The sequence below is a fragment of the Spermophilus citellus genome (genome assembly GCF_964194105.1).
Source record: "Spermophilus citellus genome assembly, chromosome: 14".
Lineage (NCBI taxonomy): Eukaryota > Metazoa > Chordata > Mammalia > Rodentia > Sciuridae > Spermophilus > Spermophilus citellus.
The window spans coordinates 28,207,829-28,226,116 of NC_138194.1; the positions used below are offsets into that span (position 1 = coordinate 28,207,829).

An 18,288-nucleotide genomic window follows, 5' to 3' on the forward strand; every position below is an offset into this window, starting at 1 on the left:
CCTCCTGTCTCATCCTCCTGAGTAGAGGATGCCCTGCTTGAAATCCATTATTATCCTGTCACCTTGGCCTAGTTTAGACCTCTCCATATGGTTGTTCACCAGATAGCCTGCTTGGTGCTCATCTCACTCATCCAAACCCAGTGTCCTCCACAACTGTTGCCTATGGTAGAGTATAATGGTTAACATCTGTCATGTGACTAAATCTGCCCTTCAGGAGTGAAGGGGATAACATTTCTTTAAACTAGCAAATCTACAGTCTCCAAGGGAAGAACTCAGGGATAATGCCCATGGATCTTAATAAATGCATAGTCCTATAGGCACCCCTTCCCCATTGAGCACCCTACTTCCTTTAGACATCTTTTTGGGAGTCTAGTCTCTCTGGGGGCTGTGAGTAATACATTTCTTTTTTCAGCATTTTGATTTCACTCCCTCATTGTGTCTCACACAATAGACACAAACACACCCAAGCTTCAACCTATTTCCTGGTCAGGATTCTCTTGAGGTGGTTATCTTCATAGGAATAAACTGAACACAGGTCAGACAAGAGGCACAAGGATATCTTCCAATAAAAAGATTTTTTTTTTTCTGTGAGAGGGACACCTGCTCATGGGCCAGACTCAGAGGCAACAGGTTGTTTACCAGGATAAAGAAGTATCCCATGAAAGGCAGACTGCAAATATCCATGGCCAAAGCTTTTAGATTCCCAATCAGGGAATGGCTGGAGCTTATGGCCATTCCCAAGGGACAAAGAAATCTGGGCTGGGGTTGTGGCTCCGTGGTAGAGTACCTGCCTAGCATGCATGAGGCAGTGGGTTTGATTCTCAGCACCACATAGAAATAAACAAAATGTCCATTTAGAGCTAAAAAAATATTAAAAAGGGAGAGAAAGAGATCTCAAACTAAAAACTCCATAGGAATAATATCACAACATCTGTATACATATAAGTTGCATTTATTCTCATGAATGTGGTGCAGATAAGCCAAAAGAATAACACAATGTCATTTAAATAACATTGGAATTTGTTTTAGACTCATATTTAAATATTGACCAATATACATAGCCATATATAATATGAATCTTTACTAAGCAAAGATTTTTATATGAAGAAAGACTTAGACCAATAAAAACCTAAATCTTTAAAGCTTGCTTTAAAACTTTTTTTTTAAATGGTGGAACTTTTAAGAAGCTAAATTTTTCACTTTTGGCTAAGTCTAATTTGTTAATTTTCTTTTTATGGATCAAGTTTTTCAAGTTCTATTGAAGAAATCTCTTCTTAGTTCAACAACAAGATTTTTCTCCTGTTTTAGGAGTTTCATAATTTTAGTTGTTCAATTTTTTTTTGTTCCCATTGTGTGTTTTCTTTTCTAATATGAAGGGAGGTAAAGATTAAGGTTCATTTTATTTCATATGAATATCCAATTATTCCAGCACTTTTTGTTGAAAAGACTCTCTCCATTGAATTCTTTGAATTAAAAAGGATAATCTTTTGTTGAAAGTCAGTTTCTACACTCTCATTTTACTTCATTGATTTGTCTATCTGTATGCCAAAACAGACTGTCTTGATTACTGCTGTTATAATAGTAAGCCCTGAAACTGAGTAAAGTTTTGCAACTTTATTCTCTTTTCAAAATTGCTTTGTCTAGTCTAGGTTCTTTCATTTACCTCTGCTTTAAACTCTGCCCCACTGTCAGGTGGACACCGAAGACTTAAGTTTTGAGCTTGCAATCCACTGTGGATGGATTTTTGTCCACAGTCAGAGACATGCCCTTGGTCTTATATTCCTAGATGAAAAGAGAGACCACAAAAAGATGGAGGAATCAAAGTAGCTCAATGCTTAGAGGCCGTGTGATGAAAAGTGTCAGGGAGAACTACATACAATGACCCTGGTATTTGTGAAGAAGCCCATCAGTGCCTAAGACACTCAAATTGCTATGTTAAGAGGCAAGGAACAGAAAAGAAACCTTTTTTTGACAATGTAAGAGAAATATCTCCATTAGTTCTACATCTTGAACTACTCAGCAGTTATTTATTTTATTGCCACCTCAATCAGTCTTCAAACAACAATAGCTAAGATTAAACAGTCTTTACTTATTGCCTTATTTATGGTTTTATTTCCAGTGGATTAATCCCAAGTATTTGTGATTCATATTTGGCTAATGCTCACCAATAAAAGCTTCCTTACCGACAACATTGTAATACAGTGGCTACAGATCTATGTCTTAAAGGCTGATTCCCTTTCTCTCCTGTTTCTTATCTATCTATCTATCTACCTACCTACCTACCTATCTCTCTATTTTTATTACTGGGCTTGTGAATTGCAATCATTCAGGTGTATAGATAGGCACATGCCCTTTTTCTCTAACATTGTATTCCAGGAGATTAATTTTCATTTGTATAATTATGCTTTAGCCAGCTTTTTCATTGCTGTGACCAAAAGACCTGGCAAGAACAATTAAAGGAGAAAAAAAGTTTATTTGGCTCATGATTTAAAATGTCTCATTTCACAGATTATATACTCATTTTGCTTTGGGCACAAGATGAGGCAGAACATCATGGCCAAATGTGATGGTAGATGAAAGCATCTCAGAACATGGTCCCCAGGAAGTAGACAGAGAGCTTTGCTCACCAGGAACAAAACATGAAACCCAAAGGCACACCTCCAGTGACCTCCCTCCTCTAACTACACCTTACTTGCCTAGAGTTACCACGCAATTAATCCATATCAGAGGATTAATCCACTGATTGGGTTAAGGCTCTTATAACCCAATCATTCAACTCTGATAATATTTGCATTGTCTAACCCATAAGCATTTGGAGGATGCTGATATTTACCATTACATTGTTTATTTGAAATTCACAAGGCTGATAATAGTCTTTCTGTGTAACTTTTAAGTAGCTTATTTAATTTCTCAAATTTTTTCTTATCATTGCCTCCTGCTCAAGATTAAACATTAAGGAACAACATTTTGTTGGATAACACGAAGTTATATGTTCCCAGCTGATTTCCTCCACCACATTCTCCCACCATGATATTCTGCCTCTCCTTGAGCTCCAAGAAATGGAGCCTGCTGTCTATGAACTGAGACCTCTGAAACTGGGAGCCCCCCAATAAACTTTTCCTCCTCTAAAATTGTTCTGGTCAGGTTTTTGGTTACAGCGGCAAAAAAAGCTGACTAAAACAAATTCTTCACGTTTTTGTTGAGAATATTTTTATTTATGTTCATGAGGGGTGATTGCCTTGTAGTTTTCTGAGGATGTCTTTTTCTGGTTTTGGTATCAGGTTAATGCTTTTCTCATACAATGAGTTGGGAACTATTCCAAAGGGGTTGCGTTGGATTGATATTATTATTATTATTTTTTTATTGGTTGTTCACAATATTACAAAGCTCTTGACATATCATATTTCATACATTAGATTGAAGTGGGTTATGAACTCCCAATTTTACCCCAAATGCAGATTGCAAAATCACGTCGGTTACACATCCACAATTTTACATAATGCCCTATTAGTAATTGTTGTATTCTGCTACCTTTCCTATCCCCTACTATCCCCCCTCCCCTTCCCTCCCAATGCCGTTGAATTTTGATTGGCATTGCATTAAACCTATAGAGAACTTTTGGTAATATCGCCATTTTGATGATGTTAGTTCTGCCTATCCATGAACAGGGTATATTTTTCCATCTTCTAAGATCTTCTTCTACTTCTCTCTTTAGGGTTCTGTAGTTTTCATTGTATAAATCTTTCACCTCTTTTGTTAGGTTGATTCCCAAGTATTTTATTTTTTTTGATAATATTGTGAATGGAGTGTTTTTCCTCATTTCCGTTTCAGAAGTTTTGTCGCTGATATACAGAAATGCCTTTGATTTATGCGTGTTGATTTTATATCCTGCCACTTTGCTGAATTCATTTATTAGTTCTAGTAGTTTCTTTGTAGACCCTTTTGGGTCTTCTAGGTATAGAATCATGTCTTCCGCAAACAGTGATAATTTAAGTTCTTCTTTTCCTATTTTTATGCCTTTAATTTCTTTTGTCTGTCTAATTGCTCTGGCTAGTATTTCAAGGACTAAATTAAATAGAAGTGGTGAGAGAGGGCATCCCTGTCTTGTTCCAGATTTTAGAGGGAATGCCTTCAACTTTTGTCCATTCAGAATGATGCTAGCCTGAGGCTTAGCATAGATAGCTTTTACAATGTCAAGGTAAGTTCCTGTTATCCCTATTTTTTCTATGTTTTGAACATAAAGGGATGCTGTACTTTGTCGAATGCTTTCTCTGCATCTATCGAGATGATCATATGGTTCTAATCTTTAAGTCTATTGATGTGGTGAATAACATTTATTGATTTTTGTATATTGAACCATCCTTGCATCCCAGGGATGAATCCTACTTGATCATGGTACACAATTTTTTTGATATGTTTTTGTATTCAATTCACCAGAATTTTATTGAGGATTTTTACATCTAGGTTCATTAGAGATATTGGTCTGTAGTTTTCTTTCTTTGAGGTGTCTTTGTCTGGTTTCGGAATCAGGGTGATGTTGGCCTCATAGAATGAATTTGGAAGAGCTCCCTCTTTTTATATTTCCTGAAATAGCTTGAAAAGTATTGGTATTAATTCTTCTTTAAAGGTTTTGTAAAACTCTGCTGTATACCCATCTGGTCCTGGGCTTTTCTTGGTTGGTAGTCTTTTGATTGCTTCTTCAATTTCATCCATTGATATTGGTCGGTTCAAATTGTGTGTATCCTCCTGACTCAGTCTGGGAAAATCATATGACTTAAGAAATTTATCAATGTCTTCACTATCTTCTATTTTATTGGAATATGGGTTTTCAAAATAATTTCTAATTGTCTTCTGTATTTCTGTAGCATCTGTTGTTATATTGCCTTTTTCATCCCGTATGTTAGTAATTTGAGTTCTCTCTCTTCTTCTCTTCGTTAGCATGGCTAAAGGTCTGTCGATCTTATTTATTTTTTTGAAGAACCAACTTTTAGTTTTGTTAATTTTTTCAATAGTTTCTTTTGTTTCAATTTCATTGATTTCTGCTCTGATTTTAATTATTTCTTGCCTTCTGCTACATTTCCTGTTGGTTTGCTCTTCCTTTTCTAGGGCTTTGAGATGAAGTGTGAGCTCATATATTTGTTGGTTTTTTCTTTTTTTGAGGAATGACCACCAGGCGATGAATTTCCCTCTTAAAACTGCTTTTATTGTGTCCCATAGATTCCGATATGTTGTGTCTGTATTTTCATTTATCTCTAAGAATTTTTTGATTTCCTCCTTTATGTCTTCTGTAACCCATTGATCATTCAGTAACATATTGTTCATTTTCCATGTGATATAGGATTTTCCCTTCCTTCTTTTATCATTGATTTCCAGTTTCATTCCATTATGATCAGATAAAACGCATTGTATTATCTCCACCCCTTTATATTTACTGAGGGTTGCCCTATGGCATAATATATGGTCTATTTTTGAGAAGGATCCATGTGCTGCTGAGAAAGAAGTATATCCATTTGATGATGTTTGATATATTCTATATATGTCAGTTAAGTCTAGGTTATTGATTGTAGTATTGAGTTCTATAGTTTCTTTATTCATCTTTTGTTTGGAGGGTCTGTCCAATGGTGAGAGAGGTGTGTTGAAGTCACCCATAATTATTGTGTTGTGGTCTATTTGATTCTTGAACTTGAGGAGAATTTGTTTTATGAATGTCGCAGCACCATTATTTGGTGCATAAATATTGATAATTGTTATGTCTTGTTGGTGAATGGTTCCTTTTAACAGTATATAATGTCCTTCCTTATCCCTTTTGATTAACTTAGTCTTGAAGTCTATTTTATTCGATATGAGGATGGCCACCCCTGCTTGCTTACGAGGACTGTGTGCGTGGTATATTTTTTCCCATCCTTTCACCTTCAGCCTGTGTATGTCTTTTCCAATCAGATGTGTCTCCTGGAGGCAGCATATTGTTGGATTTGTTTTTTTAATCCATGTTACCAGCCTATGTCGCTTTATTAGAGAGTTTAAACCATTAACGTTTAGAGTTACTATTGATGTATGTTTTGTACTTCCAGCCATGTTTGATTATTTATCTCTTTTTTTTAAAATTTAGTTTGTTTCTCCATGGTTAGCTTTCCCCCCACCGTCTGTCCTTACTGAGGTACTTCCCACTGTTTGCTTTGGTTATTGTTATTCATTTCTTCCTCGTGTAGTGTTTTGCTCAAGATGCTTTGCAATGCTGGTTTTCTGGCTGCAAATTATTTTAGCTTTTGTTTATCATGAAAGATTTTTATTTTGTTGTCGTATCTGAAGCTTAATTTTGCTGGATACAGAATTCTTGGTTGGCATCCATTGTCTTTCACTGTTTGAAATACATTCTTCCATGACCTTCTTGCTTTCAGCGTCTGTGATGAAAAATCCGTTGTGAACCTCATTGGTTTACACCTGAATGTAATCTGTCTCCTTTCTCTTGTAGCTTTTAATATTTTCTCTTTGTTCTGTATATTGGATATCTTCATAACAATGTGTCTTGGCGTTGGTCTACTGTGATTTTGTGTGCTCGGTGTCCTGTATGCATCTTCAATTTGTATATCTGTTTCCTTTTTTATTTCTGGGAAGTTTTCTGTAATTATTTCATTCAGCAGGTTACTCATTCCCTTGGTTTGAATCTCTGTACCTTCTTCTATCCCGATGACTCGTAAGTTTGGTTTTTTTATGTTATCCCATAACTCTTGTATGTTTTTCTAGTGATTTTTTACCAGCCTTTCTGAGTTGGCTAGACTCTTTTCAAGATGATATATTTTGTCTTCATTATCTGACGTTCTGGCTTCTACTTGCTACACTCTGTTACTGATACTCTCAATTGAGTTTTTAATTTGGTTTATCGTTTCCTTCATTTCTAGAATTATTGTTTAATTATTTTTTATAATCTCTATCCCCTGATAAAGATGCTTAACTTCTTCTTTTATGCGTTTACGTAATTCATTCTCAATGTGTTCTTTCGCTGCTTGAATTTGCTGTCTCGTATCCTCTTTAAGTTTCCATTCCATCTGTCTAAGGTGTTCCTTGAGTTCTTTATATGACCATTTTTCTGATGACTCTAGGTCCTCCTGAATATTTAGGCTGCCCTGCATTGTTTGTACTCCTTTTCTTCCTTGCTTTTTCTAGTTGCTCATGTTACTTCTTGTTCTGTTTGACTGCTGAGTTACTGTTTACTCCTATAAATTTATTTGATGCTTGGGAGGAAAGGTATTAGAAGGGAAGGGAAGAAGTCACTAAAGAGAATGAGAGTAAGCAGGCAGAATTCAAGGAAGGGGGAATAAGAAAATTGAAAAGAAATGAAAAGACAAAAGAAGAAAAAAATAGGAAATAAAAAAAGAAAAAAATTAAAAAAAATAATAAAAAAATTACAATTAAAATTAGAAGAAAAAAATTTAAAAAAAATTGTAAAAAAAAATTAAAGAACAACAAGAAAGAAAAATGAAAGTGAAAGAAAAAACCCAAATCAAAAAAAAAGAAAAAAAAAAAAACTAATAAATGCTGTCTTAGAGTTTGATTAACTTCTCTTCCAGTAGGTGGCGCTGTGCCCACCAGGTCAAGTTTCTCCTGTCAGTACGCGGGAACCAATCACTGTGCAGCAGCTCCTCCTCCCAGACTGGGCAAGTCTCCAATCCTGAGTGCCTAGGGCCTCCTCTTGTGTCTAGACACTTCCCCACTTTTCCTCTAGCCAGGCCCCTCTCACCGGTGATGCTCACCACAATACTGGCTACACGCCAGGTCTGCTGCTCCCGGGAGCCCTGTTTTCATGAATGACTGGGCACACTCTCCCTGTTTGCCATTCCCTGAGACCCTAAGTTTGTAGAGCTTGGGGCTGAGAATCCTCAGCGAATTTTACTTGCCCTCCGGTAGCCACGCCCCCGGTAGCTGGTGCAAGAGACCTCAGTTGTCAGCACTGGTGGGAGTGGTAGCCGGAAGTTCCGCGCCGCAGGTCCCGCGCCACGTCTGATTCCCTCGGTCTGGCTATCGCGCTCACGGGAGAGCTGGGGGGGGCCCTTACGGGAGAGCTGGGAGGGGCCCTTAAGGTTTCCCCAATGTGTGGAGAGGGAAAGCTAGGGAATTACACACCTGTAGCCGCAGGTTTCAATGAAGTTATCTCCTCCGCCGCAGTCTGGTGACGTCAGTTCTCTGCCATGGTGGTATCTCTTGCAAATGGCGACAGTTCGTTTCCCTTTGCCGGGTGACCAATGCAACGGGTGGGTCCTTACTGTCTTTCCCCAGCCCCGTTTCAAACCTGTGGCCACTACCTATGAAGGCTCGGTTGGCATTTACCTCTGTAGAAACAGAAGGGCCAACCAGTTGTTTCAGCCGGATGGATTAGTGCTGAGTCACAGCTGTTTGTCTGCGGGAAGCAGGCGAACGGGAGCTTGAATTCAGCCGATCCGGGCTCAGTGTGTGTTCTGAGAGGCCCAGACTGTTCGCCCCAGATCCACGTCAGCTCAGCATTGCCTAGTGATCCCTCTGCATGGTGCCGGGACGTCCGGGTCGGGCGCGGCGGCGACGCGGACGAGACGAACAGGCGGGCGGCGGTGGCCGGCGGCCGGTCCGGAGCTCCGTGCTCCTCCGGGCGCACACGCGTGCCAATATTATTATTTTTTAAAAGCTTTGAGAGGAAACTTACTAGTGAAGTCATCCCCTGAAGTGCTTAGTGAAAAATAATTGAAACTATAAGTTTATTATTATTTTTAGAAGATATAAGAGGATTTAGATTTTCAATCTATTTTGTATTTGCTATGGTAATTTCAGTGTTTTATTAAGCAAATTGCCCACTACCACACTCTGTATTCTCTAATTCATTTACCCTTCAATGTACTCTTTTTCAAATTAGGGTCTAAAAGGGAGATTAATAGTAAGAAGATTTTTAGAATTTTTGTCTTCTTTCTCCCATAATATTTCTGAGAAATCTGGGCTCCTTACACTACAAATTCTTGAAATCTGTGTCACTCACTTCTTTGCTTCTATTTAACAAGATTATGGTGCAAAATTTTGTACATTCTTTGTTTATACTAACATGGGTTTTTATTTCTTGGGGAAAGGGCTTCTTTGTTGTTATCACTACATTTGTTTTAATTTTTCTTATTTATTTTGTTAGTTTTTCTGTGATTGGGCCTCACCTCATCAAAATCTTCTATTGAGAGTAATTTATTTTTTCTTTTTGGTATGTTGACAACTACTTCACATAGTTACAGCTAATGGAGGACAAAGACATCACCTTGTGTTTTTTATCCATACTCCCCCCCCTTCCCTTCTCCACCCCGACACTGGATACCTAGTCATGACTGAGTGACTTGCTGCCTTTTGGTTGATCAAAGTCTAAGTGATAAACTAAAAGGTGACTCTTGGTTGGTCTACTTTCTTGTAGTATTCCCTTGCAAGGCTAAGGTTTTAATGATTTAAGGAGGTGCAGAACCTATAGCAAACCAATGATGGATTTCATTATTTTAATCTTTATTTCTACTCCTACACTTTTCTTCTTTTTCCATCTTGGTTGCTGGAAAATGCAATTTCTCTCACTATCGATTTGGTCCTTGCACATTTAGCAAGTATCGATTCTCCCCTAACCTCCTTTGCCTCATTTTTAAGAGAGCAGAAGTTAAAAAGCTTTATTTCATTTATTCAGACAAACACTAGCATACCAAGTGTACTGCAGAACACAACTAGAATTCTCCCATCTCCAAATTTATAATTGTGATTTATCTGCTTCTGCTGCTGTTAAAGATAGGATTTCAATTTCTATTCATTTGTAAAAATTATGTTTTTATTTACTGAAAGATGGTAGCCTATCGTGGCTTTTTATCCTGTGTGGGACAAATAAAGTACAATTTTCTGTTTTAAAGTAGATTTTTACAAACATACACTAATTTCACATATACTTGTTATATCATATATGTAAAATTTGAACTTAGAACTTTATTACTTATTTTAGTGATAAAATGGGAAATATATATTGCTTCAAATTTGGTAGAGAGGAAATCAAAGTTGAATGAGTAGAATGTTGGTTAAGTCCCTAGTTCTGAATTTTATTACCCTGTATTCTTACTTCTTTTATGTAGTCTTGAGTGTGTTCCCTAATTCTCATTTTTCACTTGTCTTACATCAACTTTCTGATGTTCACCCTAAACAAATCTGACAAAATTGAGTTGAAACATTAGGAAGTTATACCATACCACTACTAATGTGTTGTAATGTCTAATCAATCTCATTTATACTCAAATTAAACCATATAATTTCTAGCACTGTTTTTATTTGTTGCTGAATGATACAAAATTTACTTAATGTTTATGAAACTCAGTTACTTTATCTGTTAATTAAGGAAGCTTAAAATAATAAATGAAATTGTGCCTGATGATTCCTCAAATCCTTACCTTATTGATTCTAATCTATATTCTTATGTAAGTTATATTTTAGAAAGTGTCTAAACTCATAAACCTTTGAAAGCATACTGCAGAATGCATATATTACATGTTAGAGCTAAGAATATTGGATACATTTTGGCAAAAGGTTGGGAGCTTCAGAGAAGTTCTATAATGACTCTTTGAGTCCAGGCATGACCAACTATGACAGGATATTTTCACAGTCACATTGTCAGATATAGTAATCTTATTGGGTATTTTAAAAGCCAAGTCTTAAGTTCTCTGTTGTGGCACTTTTCTCAAGGAACTGACCTCTATCTGTCCTATCATCTATTAGCTTTATGATGACCTGTTCTTCAGAGTCTTTCATTTCTGTAAGTTGACACAGTGTTGTATATTATTTGTACTTCTGCAGGTGGTAACTGGAAAGTTTCCATAATCACCAGCGACTTGCCAAATGCAGGGACCAGCTCACAGATTTATATTGTATTATATGGACAACATAGAAGTTCAGCCCCTATATATCTTTATGGAACAGATGGGACCAGATTTCAGGATGGCCATGAAGACATCTTTACTGTAAGTAATAAAACGGAGTAAAACTGTTAATAGAAGTGATGCAACCAGTAAGTACTTTCGAATGACTGCAGTTTATTAAACCCGGCTCTTCCTATTGTAACAGATGTGCCCTGTAGAAGATCAATCAAAAGAAATTCATGGCACTCTTTGCTCAAGCCAATTTAACACAAGTAAATCCACCATATGGAGGAGACAGTAGTAGCATGAGAGAAATACTAGATGTTCAGCATTTATTGTTCTTATAAGGGTGACTAACAGCAGCAAGGCCTTATGTGTCTCAGGCGCTACAGAAAAGTTTCAAAGCCAAAGTCAAAAAGGGCAAAATAAAATTATCAAACAATGAGGGCAAAGAAGTTGTCTTCAAGTTATTAACTATGAGTAGTAGTTTTTCCTTGTTATTCAGGGAGAGACACCTTTAGAGACACTGAGATCAGAATCTAGAAAGAAACAGAGGTAGAAAAGATGAAGTAGGTGAGACCAGCGCCATGTTGTTAAACCAAAGTAAGAAATGTCATCCATCAGTGGCAAGATGGGCCAAGCATTGAGTAGTTTGTAGGTGCTGCATAATGGCTGTTGAGTGAATGTCTGGGTGCATATTTTAAACCAGGTGGAGAGAATGAAATCACAATCAGAAAGTGGTATCTTCATTATCTTAAGTTTTCACAGGGCATCCCCTTCCATGTGGCACTAAATGCTTGGTTTTACTGCACCCACATGTCACATGTCACAGGGGTGGCCAAATCATTCTCAAGTATCATTCCTTTTAGATTGGTGTGAACTATCCTTTCCATACTTTATATGAGTTTTTTTTTTTTAAAAAACTCTCTTTCTTGTATTGATGGTCACTAGAAATAAAAGTTTTAAAAAATGAAGATTCTTGTCATTATTTTTCATATATTAGAAATAAATGTAGAAGTGACTATATCAAAATTTATGTAAACTGTTTTTCTTTTTTGTGGGTACTGGGGATTAAACCCAGGAATGCTCTACCACTGAGCTCCCCGCACACCCCCCCCCCCTGCCTTAAAACTTTTGAAACAGGGTCTCCCTGAGTTGCTGAAGCCGACTTCAAACCTGTGACTCTCTCCCTCAGAATCCTGAGTCCCTGGGGTTACAGGTGTGTCACTACTCTCAGATGACTTGTTTTTCTTGTTACTATTTTGCTATTGTATTGTCTCATGGTTACTTTTAAATCAAATTTTACTTTCAGGTAATTTATAGGGCTAGATCGTTTTGAGTTCTATAGTACGAAAGGAGTACATTTAAACCCTCATTCCCATTTCCCATAGAAAATCATTTACATAGTGTGATGCTTCTTGTTTTTTGGGCACTGCTACCTACATTTCAGCTGTCGGTTTGTCTTGCCCTCTTTCTAGAGCCTTCTTGGTGTGGCTAAATTTGTCTTTGTAGAGTTGTTAGCTTCATTGAGTTTAGTAATTTTATTCAAATGTTGATCATAGCTTTATTTGTCCTGGTGAATTGTATTTTGGTAAGGGTTCTTAGGAAAACCTTTCTTTCCCATTCTTCTTTCCTTTTGCCTGTATCTTCTTCTTATAGATCTTCTTCTTCTTATTATTGTGGTAGAATGCATAGGACTATACATAAGGGTTCCCATTTTTACAATTTTAAAGTGTACAATTCTGTGGCTTGTAGTACATTCACAATATTGTTCAACTGTCACCACCATCTTAAGTCACCCTAAAAGGAAACCCCATTGTGCAGTAACTCCCATTCCTTTTACCCTGAACTTCTAGCAACCTCCCAAGTGTTTTCTGTTTTTCTTTCTATACGAAAGCTTTACATTTCTTCTTCTTGCTGAATGATTCTGCATAGAACTTTTAATACAGTGTTGAATAGGGGTGACAAAAACTGGTATCTTTGACTTGTTCCTGATTTCTGATTTAGGGTGAAAGCTTTCAGGGTTTCATCTGTGAGAATGTTATCTATAGTGTTTTTTTTTTAATCGATGCCATTTATTCATGTCCAGGAAGTTCCCTTTTATTCCTAGACTTTTTAGTGTTTTTACCATTCACAAAGGGTGTTGAATTTTGTGAGTTTTGTTTTTTCTCCCCCCATCCGTGGAGATGGCTGTTTTGCCTCCTTTCAGTCTGCTTATGCAGTATGTTATATTCTTTGTGTGTTGACCCCATCTCCATTCCTGGGATAAATCACACATGGTTATGATGTATAGTCCCTTTAATGTGGCTCTGGACTCAGTTTGCTAGTTTGGAGGCTCGTTTGTGTGTATGGCTCGTGTGTGTGTGTGTGTGTGTGTGTGTGTGTGTGTGTATTTGTTAGGGGTTTTGGTTTGCCCTTCTCTTGTCTCTCATCTGGCTTTGGTATTAGTGCACTGCTGATTTTGAGGAATGAGTGAAGAAATGTTCTCACCCCTTCTATATTTTGTAAGAGTTCGGTATAAATTGGCATTAGTTTTTAAAAATTAATTAAATCAATTTATTTCAAGGCAGGGTCTGTCTGTGTTGCCTATGTTGCTTAAGCTGGCCTCAAATTTAGGATTCTTTTACCTCAGCCTCCAAAGTAGTTGGGATTATAGGTCTGCACTACCATCTCTCCCAGTTTAATTCTTTTAAAAAATATTCTTTAGTTGTCATTGACCTTTATTTCATTTATTTATATGTGGTGCTGAGACTCGAACAAGTGCCTCACACATGCTAGGCAAGCACTTTACCACTGAGCCAAACCCCAGCTCTTCGCCCAGTTTAATTCTTCAAATATTTGGTAAAATTCACCTGTGAAGACTTCTGTTATAGACTTCTCATTGTTGGGAGGTTTGTGATTACTGATGTAACTTTTTTAATTGTTATAGATCTACTCATGATTTTTCTTTCTTTTTGAGATAGTTTTGGTGGCTGTGTGTCTAGAAAATTTCCCATTTCATCTGGGTTAGCTACTCTGTTGGAATATAATTGTACACAACATTTTTTTCATAATCCTTTTTATTTCTGTAAAGTTGTTAGTCATGTCTCTACTTATATTTCTGATTTTAGCAATTCGAATCTTTGTTTTTATAGGAGACAGGTTCTTTCTGTATTGCCTATGTTGTTTAAATTGGCCTTAAAATTTTATCAATTTTGCTGATATTTTTCAAAGAACCAATTTTTGGTTTCAATGATTCAATTGTTTTCTGTTACCTATTTTTTTTTAAATCATCACTCTGATCTTTATCTTTTCCTACCTTCTTCTAACTTAGAATTTAGTTCTTTATTTTCTAATTCTTTAAGGTATAAAATTAAGCTATTTATTTGAGATCTTTTATTATATTTATATATTTTTATTTTTCCTCCTTTTTAATATATATGTTAGAGCAATAAATTTCCTTCTGAGCTCTAATTTCACTACATGCTTTATGCTATTTTTTGTGTCATATTTTTGTTTTCATCCATCTAAAAGTATTTTCTGATGTTTTTGTAATTTCTTTTTTGACCAATTCAATGAATTGTCCAGTTTTACTTCTAGTATTGATTTCTAGTTTGATTCTATTATGTTTAGACAAAATAGAGTATATGATTTTAGTCTTTTAAAAATTTCCAGATTTGTTTTTGTTACACAACATACAGTCTATCTTGGGAAATATTCCAAGAATACTATATCTCTTGTTGAATGGGGTGTTCTATAGATGTTACGTCCAGCTAGTGTATGATGTTCCAGTCCTCCATTTCTTTACGGTTTTGTCAAGTTATTCTATCTATTACTCAAAGTCAGGTATTGAAATCTCCAACTATTATCATGGCCTGTTTCACTATTCAGTCCTGCTAAATTTTACTTCATAAGGCTTGAATTGTAGCTCATGGAGCATGTGCTTGGCTCATGTGAGATTCTGAGCTCAATTCCCAAGTCCCATTCCACCCCACCAAAAGAAAAAAAAAGCCTCATATATTTTAGTATTTTAGTGCTCTGTTGCTGGATGTGCACATTTATAATTCTACTCTAACATCTTGATGAACTGACCTCTTTAATCAATATATAATGTCCTCTTCTGAACTGTTTTTAAGTGGATTTTGTGAAATTACATTGAAAGATATTTCTTTGACTTCTTTATAGATAACAGTTGGAGACATTGGAACGGTTTTTAAAATTCGTATTGGTCATACCAACTCTGGCCACTCCCCATCCTGGCACTGTAAGAAGGTAAGGATATATCAATAATATTCTCCGCCCCCTTTTCTTTTTGCAAAATTTTCTGCAAATTTCTCCAAGAAATTAACTCTCAGGGAGACATTTTATGTCTACAGCAGGTTGATGATGTCAAACCTGGACCTTTTCAGTCAGTACATTTCTTAAGGAAGTAGTATGGTATGCCCTTATCAATTCATTAATCCCTAATTGGTTGGGGGAATTTCCTGAATTAAGCAATACTTTCACTTCTATTCAAAGAAAAGGAAGTACTGGGATAATACTCTTGATAAACTCACATAGCATTTTTTAAAGAACATTATAGTTATACATGGTTGGATTGATACTGACAGAATCATACATGCATGGAATTTGACTTCAGTTCACATTCCCCCTTTCTCTCTCTTTTTCTCCATCTCCCCATTCTCCTTCCTCTACTAATCTTTATTTCTCTCATCTATTTATTTATTTTTTAAAGTTCATAGTCATATTTACTCTGCAAACATTCATGAGACGGCACACTTATGGATCAGAACACTTTAAAACGTTATACTTCAATAGAAAACATTAAAAAAATCTCAAAATACAAACATATACACAGTATAAAATATATTCTTGGCCAGTCCTTGCCCCTGGATGAGGTATGTTCAAAGATCCTAAGCAGGTTGAAATTGGCCAGGTAAAATCTTAATTGGAAATTAATATTGAGCCAAAGTAAACAACCTGTATGTTATATCACACCTTTGAACTATTCTTTATGACTGAGTAATTGAGAATTGTTCAGATATAGTTTGTTGTTGGAGAGATTTCTCAATTAATATTTTTATTAAGTAGTAAGAAGAACTAATTTTGTTTGTAATAAAATACTGAGCCCAAGGATTTCTAACCTGTCTTATTAGATCATTCTTTTTTTTAAGATTTATTTTAATTAGGTATATATGGCAGCAGAATGCATTCTGATTCATTGTACATATTGCAGCACAACTTTACATTTCTCTGGTTTTACGTGATGTAGCGTCACACCGTATGTGCTGCCACACATGTACCTAGGGTAATGATGTCCACTCACTCCACCATCTTTTTTGATAGATCCTTTCTATTTTTACATAAAGGTGAAATCCACTGTAGTATATTTAATATATGCACATAGCAAAAATTTTAAAAATTTATTCCACAATTTTCTCCCCTTTCCTATCTCTCTTCTCTCCCTCTTGATCTCTTTCTATTCTACTGATCTTCCCTTTTTCCTTATGATATCCATTCTTCCCCATTATCTTTTCCTTATTTTTTTTCTACCCTCCACATATGAGAGAAAACATTTGACCCTTGCTTTTCTGAAACTGGCTTATTTCATTCAGCAGGATGTTCTATAATTTTCATCCATTTACTAACAAATTACATAATTTCATTCTTCTTTATGGCTGAGTAAAACTCCATTGGGTATGTATACTGCAATTTCTTAATCCATTCATCTATTGACAGGCATTGGAGTCGATTCCATAATGTGGCTATTGTGAATTGTGCTGCTTTAAACATTGAGATGGCTGTATTGCTGTGGTATGCTGATTTTAGCTTTTGGATAAACACCAAGGAGTGGGTCATATGGTACTTACATTCCTACTTTTTTGAGGAATCTCCATACCCTTTCCAGAGTGGTTGTACTAGTCTGCAGTCCCACCAACATACACATAACTTTTTGATATACTTGCATTAATGATGAAAAGATGTCTAGCTGTATAGCATTTGCATAAAAAGTTTATTAAGATATATCATCGTATTGATGACTTCATGATATACTAGACTTGAATTCCAACCCTAGAATTTAGTGTGGCATACTAAGCAAGATACTAACCCTTGAGTATTCTTAAGAAGGAAGAAAAGATGAGTTAAATTTTCTACATTGTTTAGAATGAAAACTCTGTTCACTTTCTCCATCACTGGTAAATGCAGATCTCTCACACGGAAATCAATACGGCATGTCATCCATTTTTTGGTATGATATATTTACATCATATAATTTCAAAATAAATGATCTTTAACTAAACCAGTTCTCAGAGAGCAGAGAGTATCTAGTTACATATTCCTGATATTGTTGACGAACTTGTTCTTCTACTGATTTGGAATATGTGAGAAAATTAATAGAAAATTCATGGAAGATGAATAATTACTTAAGACAGACTTTTTATTCTACCAGTAGAAATGAATAGTTGTTACTTATGCCATCTTCTCTACATTAAAGTCACAAAGCATCCTGAAGCAGAATGAAAAATTAATATAAAATCTACTTTGTGAAAATATAGGATGTGGATGTTAGATTTCAAAATTCAAAATTATTGCCTGGCTTTTATATGCAATAGTGTTCTCTTTTATGCCATATAGAGCTTTTGATGTATGCTATTAATGCTTAGTGTGGTGGTATATGCCTATTATCCCAATGACTCAGGAGGCAGGAGGATGACGAGTTCAAGGCCAGTCTCAGTGATTCAGAGAACACGCAGCAATTTAGCAAGACCCTGTCTCCAAATAAGCAACCAAAACAAAACAAACAAACAACATAAAACAAAAAAATGACTGGGAATTTAGCTTAATGATAAAGCACCCCTGAGTTCAATCCCCAGTACCAAAAGAAATAAATCATATGATATTCAAATTGATAGTTTTAATAATTATATAATATCATCTTTTCCCTTTTTCTCTGTTTAAAAACTGATTATAAAAATTATCATTAATGATTATGCTATCTCATTTGATTGATAACCAATAAGAAATATTATATTCATTATAATGTTGGGATGCTAAGATAGTTGTTAAGTTGTCTGAAAATATTATGTACTATTGCAGAGGAATGATATAAAAATCAGTCTGAAAATTCCTATTCTCTTTCTCTCCATGATAACTACTTTCTTTTTGCAAGACAATTTGTTTGCCTGAGGTTTACCTCACCTCTATTTGAGTACCAGTAAAGAAGACACTCTTTTTGGGAAGGGGTTGCTGGGGATTTAACCCAGGGCCTCAAAGATGTTAAGTATGCACCCTACCACTGAGCCAGCCCCCAAACATTTCTTAAATCAAAGTTTAATTCTGAGTGAATAAAATCTTCATGTAATTCATCTCAATTAATATGCTGATAATAGGTTGGAATTTTTCTGTTTAGTTTTTATAATTCAGT

At 35.8% G+C, this 18,288-nt stretch overlaps 1 protein-coding gene across 1 annotated transcript in view; it reads left to right on the forward strand.

Annotated features, from left to right (window-relative positions):
- Positions 1-18,288, forward strand: part of LOC308633242 (lipoxygenase homology domain-containing protein 1-like) — a gene marked incomplete at its 5' end in the record, with an annotated part of 165,984 nt that overhangs the window by 24,015 nt on the left and 123,681 nt on the right. The window contains 2 exons of the mRNA XM_081265757.1: positions 10,822-10,985; positions 15,048-15,134. Of these exons, the coding sequence (XP_081121883.1) occupies positions 10,822-10,985; positions 15,048-15,134 (251 nt within the window). The remainder of the gene's footprint in view (positions 1-10,821; positions 10,986-15,047; positions 15,135-18,288) is intronic.